The following is a 17430-nucleotide window of genomic DNA, read 5'->3' as shown; positions in this document are numbered from 1 at the left end:
AATCCCAAAATTGACTTGAGTCCCTGGAGGCTATGATTAGACGGCAAACCTCAGCCACCGGACTCTGTTTTTGTGGTGCGGTTGGTCCGACAGTGCAGCATTCCACTAAACTGTCCCATCTTTGACTCCAAGAAAGAAGAAAGCTGTGCTTGGTATTTGCTACCTCGGCATGACTTCACTGAAATCTGAAGTCATTGGACAACACCCCCACAGACAAACTCAAACGTGATAAACGACTTCATAAGCGATATTTATTGGCCACACTGGATGCCTCCATTGAGAAGTACCGGTTGGGAATGTAAATTGCTATGTCGATTTACCCTCACTGGGTGCACTTACAGTGGCATGTCCAGTAAAATATGATCACGTCTGCCAAAACAGATTAGTTTGGATGTCAAGGAGTGACGGCCCAAACTAAGTAAGCAAATTTGCTTATCACGCTTGCCAGAAATGTTTTCTTTTTGCGTTTGACTTTAAGGGCTTTGAGGTCAGACCTCATTTTTTTTTATTTTGCTCGCAAATGCAGTACAGGCATGATCCACTGCCTTGTTGGAGGTACTGAACGACACCAGTTTCCTATTTGCATCCACTGAACCCTTCTTTATTAACTCTTTGACTGCCAAAAACGTTAAATAACGTTTGGTAAAATCCTATGGAGGAGTGCCAAAGACGTTAAAAGACGTTTGTTTCAAAACAGAGGTGAAACTAACCATTTTCTATTGTTGATTACTGAAAAACGGAATAAGGTAGAAACAAACTTTTTTTTTCTGATGAAAGATGAGAGTCCAATCTTTCATTTGGTAGTATGTGTGTTTCCATAGTCCAAACACATTTTCTGTGGACATTGAAAGATCAGTCAAAAATGCTTAAATCGGCTGGCACCCACGGCATCCCTTTTCTGAAAACGTCTGTCAGTCAAAGAGTTAAAAAATGAAATATGATATCGATGTAGAGTTCAGAAGGAGAGTAGGCTTTCCATCTTGAATTCTTTTTTGTTCTTGTATTCCGCATTTCCATTCGGCAGGAAGAGATGCTTTAGTTGTGCTAGCTAGTTAGTTGTGCTGGACTAGCATTGTTGAACTTGAAATTGCAACTCGTGCAGTTCGGACGCTGACTCCATCACTCAAACTGTCCATTTAAACTTTAAAACAACCACACTCTAAAAAGAGTAATTAATATAATATAATTAATATTTTCACTTTGGATGAACTTAATTCAGTCGTGTGTTACCAAGACTGCTCTATATTATTTATTTGGTTGTTACTAACATAACTATGAGATTTTCAAAAATAATTTCCAGTTTTATACATTTTGTAGAAACTTTATTTACATTGTTATTTACGCCTTGACGGACTCTCCCGATCGCGTTGTTGTTTCTTTAGGAACGCTACGAGGCTTCGTCGGGGTTTCTTTTAAAGGGATACTTGACTCATTTTCAGCAGTTTAAAAGGTTAATATTTTGTCCGTCTGGATTTGATAGCTTCATTATTTTTCATGTACAATTAATAGCTTTAAAAGATAATGTTCCCACTAGCTGCCGACTGAAGATGACATCACCTGTCAATCAATCATGGCTCACTTGTTTTCTGGGTTTGATCAGCAAACTGAGCCATGATTGGTAGTTACTTCCTCAGCACGGGTCGACAGCCAGAGGAAATTATTATTATTTTTTTAAAGGTATTAATTGTACATGAAAAATAATGAAGTTATCAAATTAGTTCTGGACAAAATATTAACTTTTTACTGCTGAAAATGGCTCAATGAGCCAAGTATCCCCAGGGGCAGCAGATACAATGAAAACAGCAGAGGCCCCAGAATTGAACCCTGTGGAGCACCATACATTTCGTTATACGTGAACTCATATTGCACATATTCATTTTCTTTTTTTGGCTCGACTGTTAGTGTGAAGGGATTACAATAATAACAAAATAAGAAATCCACTACAGTCATCAGGTCGAGTAGTGAGCGCACCAAAGTCCCTGCAGCACAGATAGGCAACGCAATGTAGCGTGGCCACCTGCAGCCAATGAAAGCCAATCAGGGGGGCTTATTTAAAATCGGGCGCGTCTTCCTGACCTCCACCAAACCCCTGAGACTGACTCACTGGGGTTAAATCGAACCCAGGTTAAGAACCATTGCCTTAAATGTTTCTTATGACAACCCAAACAAAACCCTTAAACGTACCCATCCATCCATTTTCCGCATCCAACCTCAACCAAAAACACTAATGCTAAACTTGTGGTCTGTGAAGGACTGGTTCAGTTTCCAAACTTATAAATACTGCCGAGCTGTTATAAGATTTAAGCATAGCCGATTGTTATGTAAGCAATACGAGCCGCTCTTGCTTCTTTCCAAGTACCACTTGCAGTAATAAGATCCCTTTCAATGTCCCATTATCATCATTATCATTTGACTTAGCTTATCGCCATGGATACCCTTTGTGAAAGGCGATGCACACAAAAAAAAAAAAAAAGATGCTGGCAGACGCTAACAAAAATGGAGGAGCAGTTGAAGGAGCTCTCTGAGCCATTCTTTGTCTATTTTTGTTCTGGTCTCTTGACTTTTGGACCCATCCATTCAAACTTGAGATCAAAACTTTTAGACGGCAGATTATCGACCGTAAAGTATTGCGACTTACTGAGCATGACCAGTTGGGTGATTCCCTGCTCGTTTCCGCTGGGGTAGGAAGCAAACTCGCAGGTGTACTTCCCCTCGTCCGTCATGCGAACGTCGCTGATCTGGATGGTGGGGCCGTCCACGTTGGGGGGGTTCTGCATGAAGCTGACCCTGCCCTTGAGCGGCGAGTCGGGGAAGTTGGGTTCGAAGCTGGGGTGCAACACGGCGATGTTCATCCTCTCCCCCTCCTTGGGCTCGTAGATCCACGTCACCTGCCAGTGGAGCGCTCGTTAAGTTACATGCGTACGGACAAATTGAGCCAAATTTGAGAAATGTTCCCTCCCTTGATCTCAAAGTCAGCAAAAGTAAGATTACAGTCTGGTAAATATTATCCTGTTTGTGTGGATTTCTCTTCCCTGATCTGCTCTCAAAAAGGCTAATTGGGAAGGTCTGGGCTCAGAGATTTTATTAGGAACATCACAAGTGGCAGCCATCTTTGTGGAATTTCCTAAAAATCCATTCCAAACATTTTCATCCAAAAAACAATTGATTTGTTAAATAAACAACATGAGCTATTTGTCATGTTCCATTTATGCAGCACAGTAATTCCACTTGGGGAATTCCTCCAAATTTTCGCCCGTACAAGCTTACTGGTGGATATTTTTTAACTGAAACCCGTCAGCCAAGCATAGAAAGGGTTCCCCAACTTGAAGACCAAATGAAACGGTCGAAGAGAACGTTGATGAAGTTACACTGTTTTACTATAATTTGAAAGTGATTTGGGACCAGATTATTTATTTATTTATTTGTCGGGGGGGCTTTATTAGGGAAGAAAAATACATAAAAACTCAGTTTCCCCAGAAGCCATCATTCAATTTTCAAACTTCCTGGTGCATTGTACTCTGGTTGAAGTTGCAATTCCAACCAGATTCGGTACTTCGACAGACCGCAGGGTTTCCTCCCAGTTCTTTATAAGCCTGGCGGGCCAACAAGCTTTTTACTGCCCCACTGCCAGGCTAAGACCGCCCCAATGCAGCACGAAATAAATTAGAGCAACATTTTTTATTTGATTGATATTTAGTTTTATTTTATTTTTTTGTATTTCCACATGTATTTAAACAAAAAAAATAATTATCTTTTTTAAAAAATTTTGATGAATATGATTTGGCGCATGTGCTTCATCATATTCTGTGGTGTGTTGGGTGTGAATAATAGAACGAAGAACACACACACACGCACACACACTGCTTTTCGTACTCTTGTGTGCGGCCTCACATTTTAAAGATCAGTTAAAATGCTAAAAGACGCTCTGTATGGTATGTAGCCGGCGTTGGGTAACATTCATTCATCATTCGCCTCATAAAATGTCTCCATTTTGTTGTAAACTCCACCCGACTGCATAGAGAGCACCAAAAGCACATAAATGGAGCAGGTATGAATATGGATGTGTATTTTCAGGAGCAGCACGCCATCCCGAGCCGAGCCGAGCCACCCCCCCCCCCCTCAGCTGCCCCCACAGACTTTTCACTTCATTGAGATGCAACTAAGGAGTCTTGCCATTACCATACTCAATCCCCTAAAGCAAAACGAAGCTTAGCATTGTTTGTTTGGCGTAGTAAAACGTTGAGTCTAAATGTGATAAAAACCTATTACAAGCCTTAGGATTATTTCCGCAAGCTATGATTTGTTAGATTACAATTTAACGCTGGAGGCAAATCAGGCTGGAATCCCACAACTGTCCTTCCACTGGCAATTGTGTCTGGAAGCAAGCAATTTCAACAAATATTAGCGCAAGGAGATTAGTAGGCTTGTCACGAAACTAAAATTTCAAATTAGACATCGATGCCCAGGAGAAAAACTCAATACTATTTTCGATAATCGTGGAGATAAATTTTAAAGAATGCACAGAAAAATATTTTTATTAACATAACCGCAGATAATCAATTAAATAAAATGAAAAATGAAAAAAAAAATTAAATAAATAAGAATCACTTTTCCGCAGCAGTCCCATAATGAGCAGTTCATGTTTTATGAGGATTCATATTTTATTTAGATTATTTTTTGGGGATCAAAAAGTGACCAATCAAGATGATGTCTGACCATGGTGAGCTGAATGCCGGTTGTGTCGGTGAAGGCACAGCGCAGGTTGACCGTTTGCCCGGGGTACGACAACACCTCCGGCTCCACTTTCACTCGCTGGCCAGACGCCCCTAAAACACACAAAGAAGAGAGAACGCATTCATTTCTGCCGCTCAAAGTCGGACAGGGGAGCCGAGAAAAAAGAGAAGCACATAATAAAGCCTCCCGGTGATAAATGGCAACGGCGCGCAAGTGTCTGCTGCAACATATGAACCCTGGTAAGTAGGCCAAGAGTCTGCCGTCCCCGCCTGACTGTGCCTGCGTGGACAGAGCAACCCAAGTCAAAAATAAAAACATGACAAAAAAAAGAGAGGGGGGGGGGGTGTGCAAAAGAAAAGCAGTCATAAATCAATGGGATGGCCTGGCTGCTCGATCACCTCCCACTTGCCGATACCAACACATTCCTTCGCAAGGAGTCAAAATAAATACGGTTTTGTTGCCGAGCGAGAAACTGAGCGCTGGAGCTTTAGAACGACAATCTGCCCGTGTGCGGATGTGTGTGTGCGCGTGTGTGTGTGTGTGTGTGTGTGTAATCCAGGTCTCTGTAAAAATGTAATTACTTGTATGAGTAAGCCGGCATTAAGTATGTGTCAGCAAGATGGCACCTGTTTCAAGTAAAAGTGGATTACCTGCAAATACGCAACCTCAAATTTCTGCAGCTGATGTGTGTGTGTGTGTGTGTGTGCGCGCACGTACAATATACACGCACTGGAAGGCGTTAGAAGTGTTTTTCAATCCGACTCCCACTATACGAGTTAATCGCCTGCGACAGAAAGTCAAAAGCTGACGAGCGAAGAAGTGCTCACACACTGAACGCTGTTGCAGTCCTTGCTGTTCCACTCAAGTCCTGTAGGTGTCGCTAAAAGTTGCAAACTCTTGTCGAATGCTAGAAGTGACGGTACGAACGCTACTCGAGTGCTGACAAGAACCCAGAGAAATCAATATATTGTGTTAGCTTCATTGTAAAAGAAAGTTGTTTTTTTTTATTGTAAAGATGCTCCAACTGGTCCAGAATGCTATTCGAGTGCTGACTAGAACCCAGACAGAAAAGCGCTTTGTTTTCTTGCATTAGCCTCACTGTTAAAACAATGGAAAATAAGTTAATAAATAAAAAAAATAAAAAAGCAACATTTAGTGCATGTTTCTTGTAATGATGCACCAGCGGACTCAGAATGCTACTCGAGTGCTGACTAGAACCTTGAGAAAAATACTTTGTCCTTTAACAGACGCGCTAGAAAAGAGAGCTACTATTAGTCTATTGCACACATTTCAGTAAATCTGCTCCACCTGGTCCGGAATGCTGCCCGAGTGCTGACTAGAACTCACACGCTTACTGCAAAAGGCAGCAACTTCTATGTTGTGGTCCTTTTTTCCTGTAAAAATGCTACAGAATGCTACCAGAGTGCTGACTAGAACCTACAAAAGAAGTTCTTTATTTGCATTGTATTAACATCACTGTAATAGAGCAACTTTCAGTTCATGGTACTTTTATATGAAGATTTGCTAGCTGGTCCAGAATGCTACTCGAGTGCCGAAAAGAAAAAAAAAATAACTCGCATTTTTTTTTTTGTATAAGGCTCACTGTAAACGGCAGGATGTTTTTTCACATGGTCCTTTTTCTGTAATGATGCTCCAGAATGCTACCCGAGTGCTGACTAGAACCTACAGAAAAGTCATTAGCGTCGCTGTAATGGAGCGACTTTTCGCTCATGGTTCTTCTGTGGAGATGTGCTAGCTGCTCCAGAATGCTACTTGAAAAGAACTCACAGGTTGTTGTTTTAGTTTTTTTTAATTAGGCTCAGTGTAAACAAAATATATATATTGTTTTTTGTTTTTTTTTGCTCCAGAATGGTACTTGAGGGCTGACTAGAACTTACAAAAAAAAATCATTAGCACTTCTGTAATAGAGCAACTTTTAGGGCATGGTACATTTTCTTGTAAAGATGAGCCGGTCCAGAATGCTACTCGAGTACTGATTAGAAATAAGAGAAAGGCACTTTGTTGTCCCTGATTAGTTTCACTAAAAAAAAAGATGGCAACTTTTAGGTCAATTAGGATAATCAGGTAAATTGTTGCCGCTCGTTCTCTTAGGTTGGCTACACGATGCCCTGCGAGACCCAAAATCGGTCGAGTTGCCGACTGGAAATTGGGCTTAATTGACGAGTGTGTTTCTCGCTTTCGACACTTGCACACGCCAGTGAAAGCTAATTCCCCCTTTTACATAAACAATTACCGGCGGATCCAGTTGAGCCGGTCTGCGTCGAGCCAAAGCTGTTGTGTTGAAACTAATATCATCAAGACAAGCGACGAAAGAGTGAGAAGCCATTTTGGCTGGCGAGATCCAAGCAAAAGGGCAGCGCTGTCTTTCTTTTTGACGAGCAATCAACTCCGCACCTTTTCTTCTCTGGGGAGATGTGAGATATCAATACGAGCGGCGAGGAATGAGGAAGAGAAAAGAGCGAGGAGGAAGAAAACAAGGCCTTTCCTAGAATAACAGCAGCTCTCTCAGGACCGGCCCAATTTGCAACCGCAAAACAACACACTTGGAAGCCACAGAGGAGCTTTTGGACAAGCACCAGGCGGCGGCCCGCCGAGGTTCGGGCGTGCTTGCTCATCTCCAGTTTGCTTTTTTCCACCCCGCCTCTCTCAGACGGCGAGGAATTCCGGCACGTGAGGGCTTCATTGTGTTTTTTTTGCATCTGTCGGCAGGGGGAGGAGCCAAACTTGAAGTGGGCCGACTAGCCCCAGATTAGCTCTGGGATCGGGAGTTGCACTTAAGTTGCCGCAGGATCAGGCAGAAGACGCCGCGAGCGGCCACGGGAGCGCTTCATTACACGACTTGATTGGAGGGACACACACACACACAAAACGTCATTTCAAAAGGAAAAATGACACTCAAGCTGCTCCGCTCTGGATTTTCATGCCAAAACATTACGTTAGCAGAGAAGCGTCCGACACTTTGATTGACGACATTTCGGACGTTATTGACCAAGGATATACTAACAAAAATTCTACCTATAAATTCTATAAAATTCTAAAAACTATTTTGTTAATGAAATAAAATAAAAACAAAAAAGTTTTTTTTTTAACCCAAAACTAACTAAAATTATAGCAAAAATGTCCTTTGTTTTAGTCTTTGGTAATTAATTTAACGCATGATCCTTTTGTGGTTGATTTTAAGTTTATTTATATCAAGATTAACCGGAATGAGGATGTTTTGAACGTTTGTGACACAGAAGTGATGTCATCGAGCAGCAGCCAATAGAAAAGCACCTTCAGATGACATCACTACTATAGGCAACAATTTTGCGTGCTGGAATTGAAAGCGAACACGATTTAAATCGTCGAGCTTCAGTGAAGGAAAATGTCATTCGCTTGGCTTGGCAATAACGGTCATCAAATAATACAGTAGTGACTGATGTAGGGGAATGGGCTATTTCATTAAAAGTACATTTCATTTGCCAATTCATTAACTCCTCATTTCGCTCTTTTTTTTGTTCTTCTCACAAGAAGACAAAAGTTTAGCCTGATTATCTTAAAAATAAACCACAAGTTTGATTAACAAATGATGTCACAAAGTCTCCACTGAGCAATAAAGTCGATTTTTTTTTAGGGTGATTATTGTATATACGGCAGTATTTATTGTTGGATGTGTGCATTTAAGAGGCGTGGCCTAGTGTTCGAAGTCAGATTGGCTAACCTGTGAGTCTTCTCCTTTGACTCTAAACCTTGTAACAAATTTGAAATTGCAATACAAAGCAAAAAAATAAATACATTGAAACTAACGATTCATTACATTTTGCTGATTAACCTGATCAAACAAAAAAAACATGTTTTAATTGCGATCTCTTTATTCCAAAATAGGACGTGGTTTCAAATTGACAATGCTGAAAACACACAAACAAATGAATTTTGATTCATTTCCTGTTTTAATCATGCCAGAAAACGGGCAAAATTGTTGGTCATTGTTTTCCAACGTAAAAGCAGATGTTTGCAAGTGTTTGATTTTGATTCAACATGATAACAATCGGTCGGCTTTCATGCAGGACTCCAAATGTTTGTATTGACTGTATTCACTGGCAGCCATTTTCACTGAAGCAACCCCCTTCACTCACCCTAATATTTTGACAGATTTTGCAAGGTCCAAAGAATATTGTGTTCTATTGCTATAAAAACATGGAACCTACCAAAAGAAAGATTAGAGTCTCTTCTTTTAGCAGGAAAAAAAAAATTATATTTCTGTTTACATTTTTCAGCAATTAGATTTGTGAATAATGAAACTTAGCTATACTCCAATCCTGTTTAGAACTGTGGGTAAATGAGTTTGTTTGCAACATGGCCCTGGTTGATCTCGTATACTCTGCTGCCACCTGCTGGCCGTTTTTGTAATTACTGCCATTGCTACACTTGTACGCTGCAGTTCAGAGGCTGCCTCAAAGCCTTCTGTATGCTCTAGCATAAATAAAAAACGTATAAATACGTCTTTGGGTCACTTAAAACATTTAAATAAAATTTATTTACATGTTTTTGGGAGAAAATGAGTTAATGTGATAAGACGATTAGTTATTGATTCATTGTTGCAAAGCCCCAAAATTTATTTCTATTATATTTATTCATTTTAATCGACCAAAAATAACTCGTAAGACAATGTAGCACTGCACGTCGCCTTTAAATCCCGCTTCACATTTTTCGACATGCCCTAAAAAATGAAATATTTTTCAAAACCAGGCTCCCCCATCGGGCATGCATTAAATCTTCTGCCATTTATTTTTGACACACCATTTGACTGACATTTTCAGCGAGTGGATTGTTGCCAGTCGCCAAACTTGGCTGGTAGATCGGGATCCCGTCGGCCACTTTGGCCTTCTAACGCTAACCCATGTCGCAGAACGTCACGCAAGGGCGCCGTCTGTCATTCCCGGGCAATAAGAGGATAGCCAACGCAGGTCAACTCTCGCCGGACTGCCGAGAAGAGACGTGCTGGCCTTACGAGACGCTACTCTGCCGAGGGAAATGAATACGTCGCGCGCAGAAAGATGCACAAAAGCCCTTTCCGTCGATGGTCCCTGAACCGTCAGGATTGTCATTGAAGTCACGGCGATGCTCACAGGACAGGAGAAGGCATTTGCAAAGAATAATTGCCAGTATAAATATTTAGAGAGCGCTGGTCATATGAAGAGAAAGGGAAGCAGACGGGTCGAGTGAAAGAACGGAGGGAATTGCCGGATAAAAAAGGCAGTTGAAGGGTAAGAGAACAAAAGAGAGGGTTGGAGGGGAGGAGAGCGCCAAAGACGTGTGTCGCCTACGAGTGACGCTCCAGACACCGACGGATGCCCTCCACATCTTACAGTCGTCACACTTGTGTCATCGGCGGTCACGTCTCGAGGCTACCGGCCCGGCCAAACGCACGCAAACGTTCACGGCGCGGGGCCGCGCCCTCGTCCTCTGGCTGGTCACGCTGACATTTCCATATTTCCCGCCATTGGGATGTGAAGAGGAGAATGAGAGGGGGGGAGGAGGTGTGGATGAAAGGGTGCGAACGAAGTGAACACTGTGCCAGGAATAGGCAATGAACGAGGGAAGAGGCGACGGAGGAGGAGAAGGAGGAGGACGTGGACCGGGGGAGACAATGCGATAAACAAGGTTAACGGGAGACGGCCGCGGGGACAAAAGAGCGACAAATAAGGCGGCGAGAAAGAGAAAAGAGAAGAGAGGGTGAAAAATGGAGCTCGTCAGCCGGCCTGATGGAAAAAAAAAAAAAAGAGGTGGCACGGGAAGAAAGAAACAGAGCGAAGCGGCTGAGCACCTGACCTTGTATAAAACACTTGTCATCTCGCACACCCACACACACACACACACACACACACACACAAGAGAGAAAACACCTGTGAACATGCAAAATAAGATCATTCAACAAAAACCTCGAGTAGGTAGTACTCTAGCTTCCTCCCACGTATTAGATTAATTGAAGACTCAAAATTGTCCTTACTAATAAATAAATACAAATCTTAAGATATAAATGATCTAATTATTAAAAAAAAAAAAACACTTCATAATCATGAAAATATACCACTTATTTTAAACATTTCTTACATAACCGAATTTGTTTATAATAAGCAAATTTTACTGAGTTTTTCAAAAATGTCCAAGTATGACAATAAGGCACTCTACAGTGGCAACACCAGCCCAAAGCCCCTGTCCACACCTGGCTAAAAAATTTAAATAAATAAAATAAAAAAATCCCTTCCCTGGTATTCTCTCTCTCTCTCTCTAACTAACTCTAACACTCTCTCTCTCCCAATCTCTGCATGGCGTGTACATACACAAAACTGACAACGAGGCACTCTAAAACTGCCACGCCAATGGACAATTCAAAGGGAAATGCACTGTCAGACTTGTGATGTCTCAAATCAGACTTGTCTTAATCCCTGCTTTGTTGTGCCATCTTCTTTTCATGACATGCGTGTACTCCTGGCCAACAATGAGGCGCTCTAACACAGCCACGAGCATGAAGCTCTGGTCCACTGTCAAGTCTGACTAAACAAAAATGATGATGATGAAGAAGAAGAAGATGAAGAAGAAGATGGTGATGAAGATTATTAAAATGAAGAAAAATCCACCCTCCACACTCGTGCTTTTTTCTGTGTGGAGTGCGTGCACCCAAATGATGACAATGAGGCGCTCTAAATTGGTCATTCCAACACAAAGGCACGGTGCAAATACTGGCTGTCAAGTTGGACTTAAAAATAAAATGAATGAATACATTCCCTTCTCTCCTTCCTTACATTTTCCCCGGCATGACATGCATGCACTCAGAGCAACAACGAGGCCCTCTAAAGTAGCTAGCCCAAACATTGCCTGTCAAGTTGAACTTTTTCCAGTTCTTTTCTCGCTTCCTTGTTCTTGAGACTTTCTGCATGACTTGCGCACATTTACGGTCAACAACGAGGCACTCTAAAGCATTCACATCAGCGGACTTTCCAAAAGGAAGATGTAATTTTGGGGATGTAGACATGGCTAGCACATCATAATTGCATCTGAATCAGCCGCTGCGGAAGGAAAACGGATGTTATTTTATAGTGGGGAGGGGGCAAAAGGTGCATCACTGGGCCATTAAATCAAGGAAATTTAAATTGTTAAAAAAACAAAAAAAACACACACATTAAGGATGCATCTCAATAATTGAGTATATTGTATAGTTATCAGTCTGTACAAGTTTTAAGGAATGTATAAAGTATTTACACCCAAAAAAATTATATGTACTCATTTGACAGGGTCTTTAATGCATGTATTATTTAGTGAGGAATTAAGGAAAACGCACCAAATCCTGGTAAGTAACCAGATTTGCTACAAAAGCAAATGTGCTTTCTCAGATGCCCGACCTCTACAAATTTAATGGAATAAAGGAGTTTTGGTTTACCACCGTCCCAATATAGGCGGTTTTGAGGTTACAAATGGCGAGTAATGAACAGCGTAAGAATATGTGGTCATGCAGCACAAGAAGAAAAAAAACTTTGACTGCTGTACTTGTGGGTTTTTCCATGTGATTGTCGAAAGGCCTAGAATTGTTCTCCATACAAATACCAACTGGCGGTCGAACTCAAGTGGCAAGGTAGAAACGGAAATCTCTGCTAAACTGAGGACACCCGAAAAGCAACTAGAGAGAAATTGGCCAGGGTTGGATGCTATTCCACAAGAGAGTCAACGCATATGCCTGCCTTTTGTCATTAGGATTCATGGATTTTTTTTTTTTACTGGGACGTGAAGAATCTCACAGTTTTTTCTGGGTTTTTGCTGGAGTCACAATTATTTAGGTTCTTCTTTGGATGCTCCAGAAAGATCTACAGAAATCAGCCATGTAGCAAACAAAAAATGGTAAATAGCAATGAAAACATTGTTTATATGAGACTCTTGGAAGCTATTTTGTATCAAGCATGTACAGCTTTATAGACGCACAAACTTGGCTTTATTCCAATAAATGTCATGTAAATTCACTCAGAGAAATAAAAGAAAAGGTTCAAAAATGCCCCCCCCCCCCCTCCCTCGCACTGCAAGAAGTTTAATGTCAAGTCATTTTTGCATAATCCCCCAAAATAAATAAACGCGACGAAAACCCCACAACGTTTAAAAAAAAATAAAAAATAAAAAAAATCCCAATTTTCTTTCCTGCCTATCTGGGGCAGCTTGTCTGCATACAAAACAGCCCACAGAGAGGGAAGAGAGAGTCTTGAGCCTGCATCTGCTCGCCTCATTCCCTCGGAGGCTGACTTTGACGCCTAATGGCACCCATGCCCTCCGCGTGATCCCCACAATAACGGAGAAGAAGCGGCGCAGCCGAATGGGGCGAGCGAGCGGAGGCCATCACCTAAAATATCCAACGGCCTTCACAGCTAACCCACTCTGCCACTTTATCAGCCTAGTGGCTGCCGACTGACAGGTGGGCTGCCAGCAGAGTGCCGGCATTGTCCGCGCCGCTCCTCCAGATTGCTTACTCTGTTGTGCAGTGGCCAAATATACCACTATACAGTATATATTTCTTTTACACCATACAATAAAAAAAAATGGAATTTCATGAAATCTGATGATTTGATGCCGAAAAGGGCAGTAATGTGTATTGTATTGTTGAGGTTTTGCAGAATAGCGGCCCAACACCCGACATGATATTTCAAGGTCTTGAACGGCTTGCAATGAACTAGTTTGCGCTTGGAAAGTGATTAAACAGGATTATGGCAAAAAAAAACTCCTCGTGGTAAAGCCCCGGGGGTGGATGAGATCCGCCTAGAGTTCCTAAAGCCTCTCGATGTTGTGGGACTGTTGTAGTTGATACGCCTCTACAACATCGCATGGACATCAGGGACAGTGCCTCTGGATTGGCAGACCGGGGTGGTGGTGGTCCCTCTTTTTAAGAAGGAGGGTGTGCACCAACTAATAGAGGGATCACACTCCTCAGCCTCCCTGGATCCTGGCGGGAAGTCGAATCTCTGATTCAGGAGGAGCAGTGTGGTTTTCGTCCCGGCCGTGGACCAGCTCTACACCCTCGGCAGGGTCCTCAAGGGCCGAAATGAGTTTCCTCCGCAGGGTGTAGGGTGAGAAGCTCGGTCATCCAGGAGGGACTCGGGGTTGAGCCTCTACACTCCTCCGCATTGAGGAGCCAGTTGAGGTGGCTCGGGCATCTGGTTCGGATGCCCCCTGGACGCGTCCCTGGGAAGATGACCCCATGTCCCACCGGCGGTAGGCCCCGGGGACGACCCAGGACACGCTGGAGAGACTAAGTCTCTCGGCTGGCCCGGGGATCGCCTTGGGATCCCGCCAGAGGAGCTTGTTGAAGTGGCTGGGGAGAGGGAAGTCTGGGCTTCCCTCCTAAAGCTTCTGCCCCTGCAATCCGACCCCGGATAAGCGCTGGTAAATGGATGGATGGATGGATGGATGGATGGATAGATTGACGTTGTCATAAACAAAGGTCATAAGGTAAACACAAATTTTTAGGGAACATGCCTTAGCTTAGCTTTGCTATGTTTCTACTTCTGGTCTTCCTTATTGGACTCTCAGCCGCAGCTAGCCCTCACATAAATTGGGTTTGGACCCTTCCAATCCAAATATTGCCTTCGATATCAGCAAACATCTTCGCAATTTCTGTGTTTGGCTCCGATAACGATACTATTTTGGTATCTTTCGACTTCCCATCAGGATTCTCGGCCATCACTTTGAGTAAACAAAAGATTTGTTGTGTGCATTCCAGTCCAATCTGTTTGGGCTTTTTGACAAGGAGTATCGAGTGAGGCTGTTGAACAATATGTTAGCTTGTTAGCTGCCATATGTTTGTCATTATTGCTCAAAAGTTCAAGCATTGCACGTGTCTTTTAGTTTTTAATGCCACCATGAAAAAAAATTTAAAATTAAAAAAAAAAAAGTTACAGTACTGTACATGGTACATTCCAAGTTAAAATTCTATTAAAATATGAAGAACAACAAATGTAGCGTAGATAACGTTCATTTCTGGAAATCAGTCTTTTTCAAATGTCATAACGGTTTCTGATGGTACGAGACCATTTGGCCAGTATCCATAAGTTTCTGGGAGACTGTTTGAAGCATATGTTCTAAATGAGCCTTACTTTAAAATGTCGCCTTCTTGTGACCACGTATTCTAAAGCCAAACTAGTAGGCAAGGTAGGCACGCCGGAAGGAGCAGCACAATCAACAGCATTGCAACATTAAGTCATGACACACACTGTTTAATTGTATATGTTCTGTTTTTGTTAATATTCTGTTTTATAAGTGCAATATTATGAAGTGCTTTTTTCCTTTACAAAAAAAGTTTACTTAAGAGCATCATCTTGGACTGAATTCAACTCTTATCTCAAGACGCCACTGCATTTCCATCCACATTGATTGCTGGCAACCTAAAACCTCGAATGTCGGAACTGTCATAAACAGACAACCTCTCGTGCTCTCGGTTGCAAGTGAACACGTATTAGACATCCATATTTGAGGCAAGTACCGATTTCTACCTCTTGGGCATGTTAGTGTAGCGCTTGGTGACCTACAAGCCATAATTACAGTTAAATGTCAATTTTTTCACATCATAATTCATTAGCGCGATATTTCCAAAGTCAGAGGCCATAACGCCCACATTGAGAGGGAAGATGTGGGAGTGTCATCCTTTGGCCTTTCTTGCGCACTAATTCCTCGACAGCTAATTACGTCCTCATTATTTCCGCAGGTCGGTGCAAAGTTCTCACTTTCTATTAATCTCGAGTTGTTGTTGTTGTTGTTGTGCCCGACCACCCGCCCACTCCACTGGTGGACAATAATAGCTTTGACAGAGGCGGTGGCAGAGTGGGCAGTCGCTATTCTGCCCGCCCTGATGGAATGCCGTTTCTGCCTGGTTACTTCCTCCCTCAAGCGTGGCGTTTTATTAAAGCGGAACGAGATGGCTTCACGGGCTAACCTATCAACGCTGATGACTTGACAAGCTCCATTTTTGCACCCGAGGGCGGCACCCGTGTAATGAAATGAGGTTTTTCCTCGATACCGCCAGAGCAATTTGGACAGGAACACAATGAATGTCAATGTCGGCAGCTTAATGATTGCCTGCCAGTGACCGCGCTGACGCAAACATCCACAAATATGATTAAAATGCTCAAACATGTTTTATCATTTCCCTTTTTTTTCCCCCTTTTCGGGCGAGTGGGTCAGATGGTTTGTGCTCTAGCCTTGAGCTAGAAAGCGTCCTATAACCTGCAAAGATGTAAGGTGCCAATTAGCAGCTTTTTTTTTTTTAATTGGAAAAGTCCTTGACTTAATTCAATGACGACGAAAGGGATCTGTACATTGCATTCCAAGTACAGTTTTATAGAAAACAAATGTGTCCATGCACGAGTCTGCGATTTCTTTTTTTTAAATATATAAATCCCGAGGCAGTGTCTTAGCAATGACGCATTTTTCTCACGCCAACATGCTCCAATTTTAGAAATTCATTGACTCATTTAGACCAGAGCACAGAAGACCACACACACACACACACACACACACACACACATTTGCTCTGCTAAACGTTAGCCGCTTCAGTGGCAGTCAAATGCCAAACTAAATAATTTATGACATTTATGACACTTTGAATTACCTGACAGCTTTAATGGCATTTTTGTACGAAAATGAAATTGTGGGGCAACACATTTATTTAGTGTACAGTGTGCAGTGCTCTTACCGTTTGAAACGGAATTGATTGCCGATTAACTCATTCACTCCCGGCCAGTTTCACTGAAGCAACCCCCTTCGCTCCCGGCTGTTTTACTGGATTTTGACTGATTTTGCAAGGCCCACAAAATAGTGTGTTCTATTGCTATAGAAACACCTACAAAAAGAAAGTTTCTGTTTTTCGTTTTGCAGCAATTAGCATTAGAATATAGCTAAGTTTCATAATTATTCACAAATCTGTTTAAAACAGTGGGCAAAAGAGCTACTTGCAACATGGCCCTGGTTGATCTCTTATACTCTACTGCCATCTGCTGGCCGTTTTTGTAATATCTACCATTGCTTCAAGCATTCTCTTCAGTTCAGAGGCTGCATCAAAGCCTTCTGTTTGCTGTAACTAAAACTAATAAAACCTAACAGAACAACCCTAAAAACTAATTCAACTCAAAACGAACTAATATGAAATTTCCAAAACTATAATAACCCTGGTGTGGTTTTAGTGTATTGTACGGTACGGGTAAAGTAAACATTGTTAGCTATTTGAATCAGATATACTACTGGAGCTGGGCGATATGGACAAAAAGTAGAATTGATTTTTTTTTTCCAGTCATTCTGGACGATTATGATTTTAGTCGAAGTCTATTGTATACATATTATTGATTTTGCAACTGACATTGGTCCAGAGGTGGGACACGCCCCTGGACTGGTCACCAGCCAATCGCGGTGTACAAAGAGAAAACAAACATTAGCCTTTCCATTCACCAGCAGAAACTAAAGCTAAACTGCTGCTCATGCGAACCGACCAACCAGCTGCCACTAACCCACCAAGTTGCACGGCAGTGGTTCGTCTGACCTTCACGTCGACACACAGATGTGCCAGCGCAAGCACACACACACACACACACACACACACACACACACACGGGTGTACTTTGGTATGCAGAGAGCAGAGCTGGGAAGGCAGCTTAGCTTTGACAGGCG

The 17430-nt window shown here is 42.3% G+C and overlaps 1 protein-coding gene across 3 annotated transcripts in view; it reads right to left on the bottom strand.

Moving 5' to 3' along the window:
• LOC144057698 (nectin-2) overlaps nucleotides 1–17430 on the bottom strand; it is a 136449-nt gene that overhangs the window by 74409 nt on the left and 44610 nt on the right. For all 3 annotated transcript variants that reach the window (XM_077575555.1, XM_077575556.1, XM_077575554.1), the window contains exons 2-3: nucleotides 4717–4826; nucleotides 2639–2888 (exon numbers count right to left, since the gene is read on the bottom strand). In XM_077575555.1, the coding sequence (XP_077431681.1) occupies nucleotides 2639–2888; nucleotides 4717–4826 (360 nt within the window). The remainder of the gene's footprint in view (nucleotides 1–2638; nucleotides 2889–4716; nucleotides 4827–17430) is intronic.

This window comes from Vanacampus margaritifer, chromosome 9 (genome assembly GCF_051991255.1).
Source record: "Vanacampus margaritifer isolate UIUO_Vmar chromosome 9, RoL_Vmar_1.0, whole genome shotgun sequence".
NCBI lineage: Eukaryota > Metazoa > Chordata > Actinopteri > Syngnathiformes > Syngnathidae > Vanacampus > Vanacampus margaritifer.
This window is presented reverse-complemented; position numbering and strand designations above follow the sequence as displayed.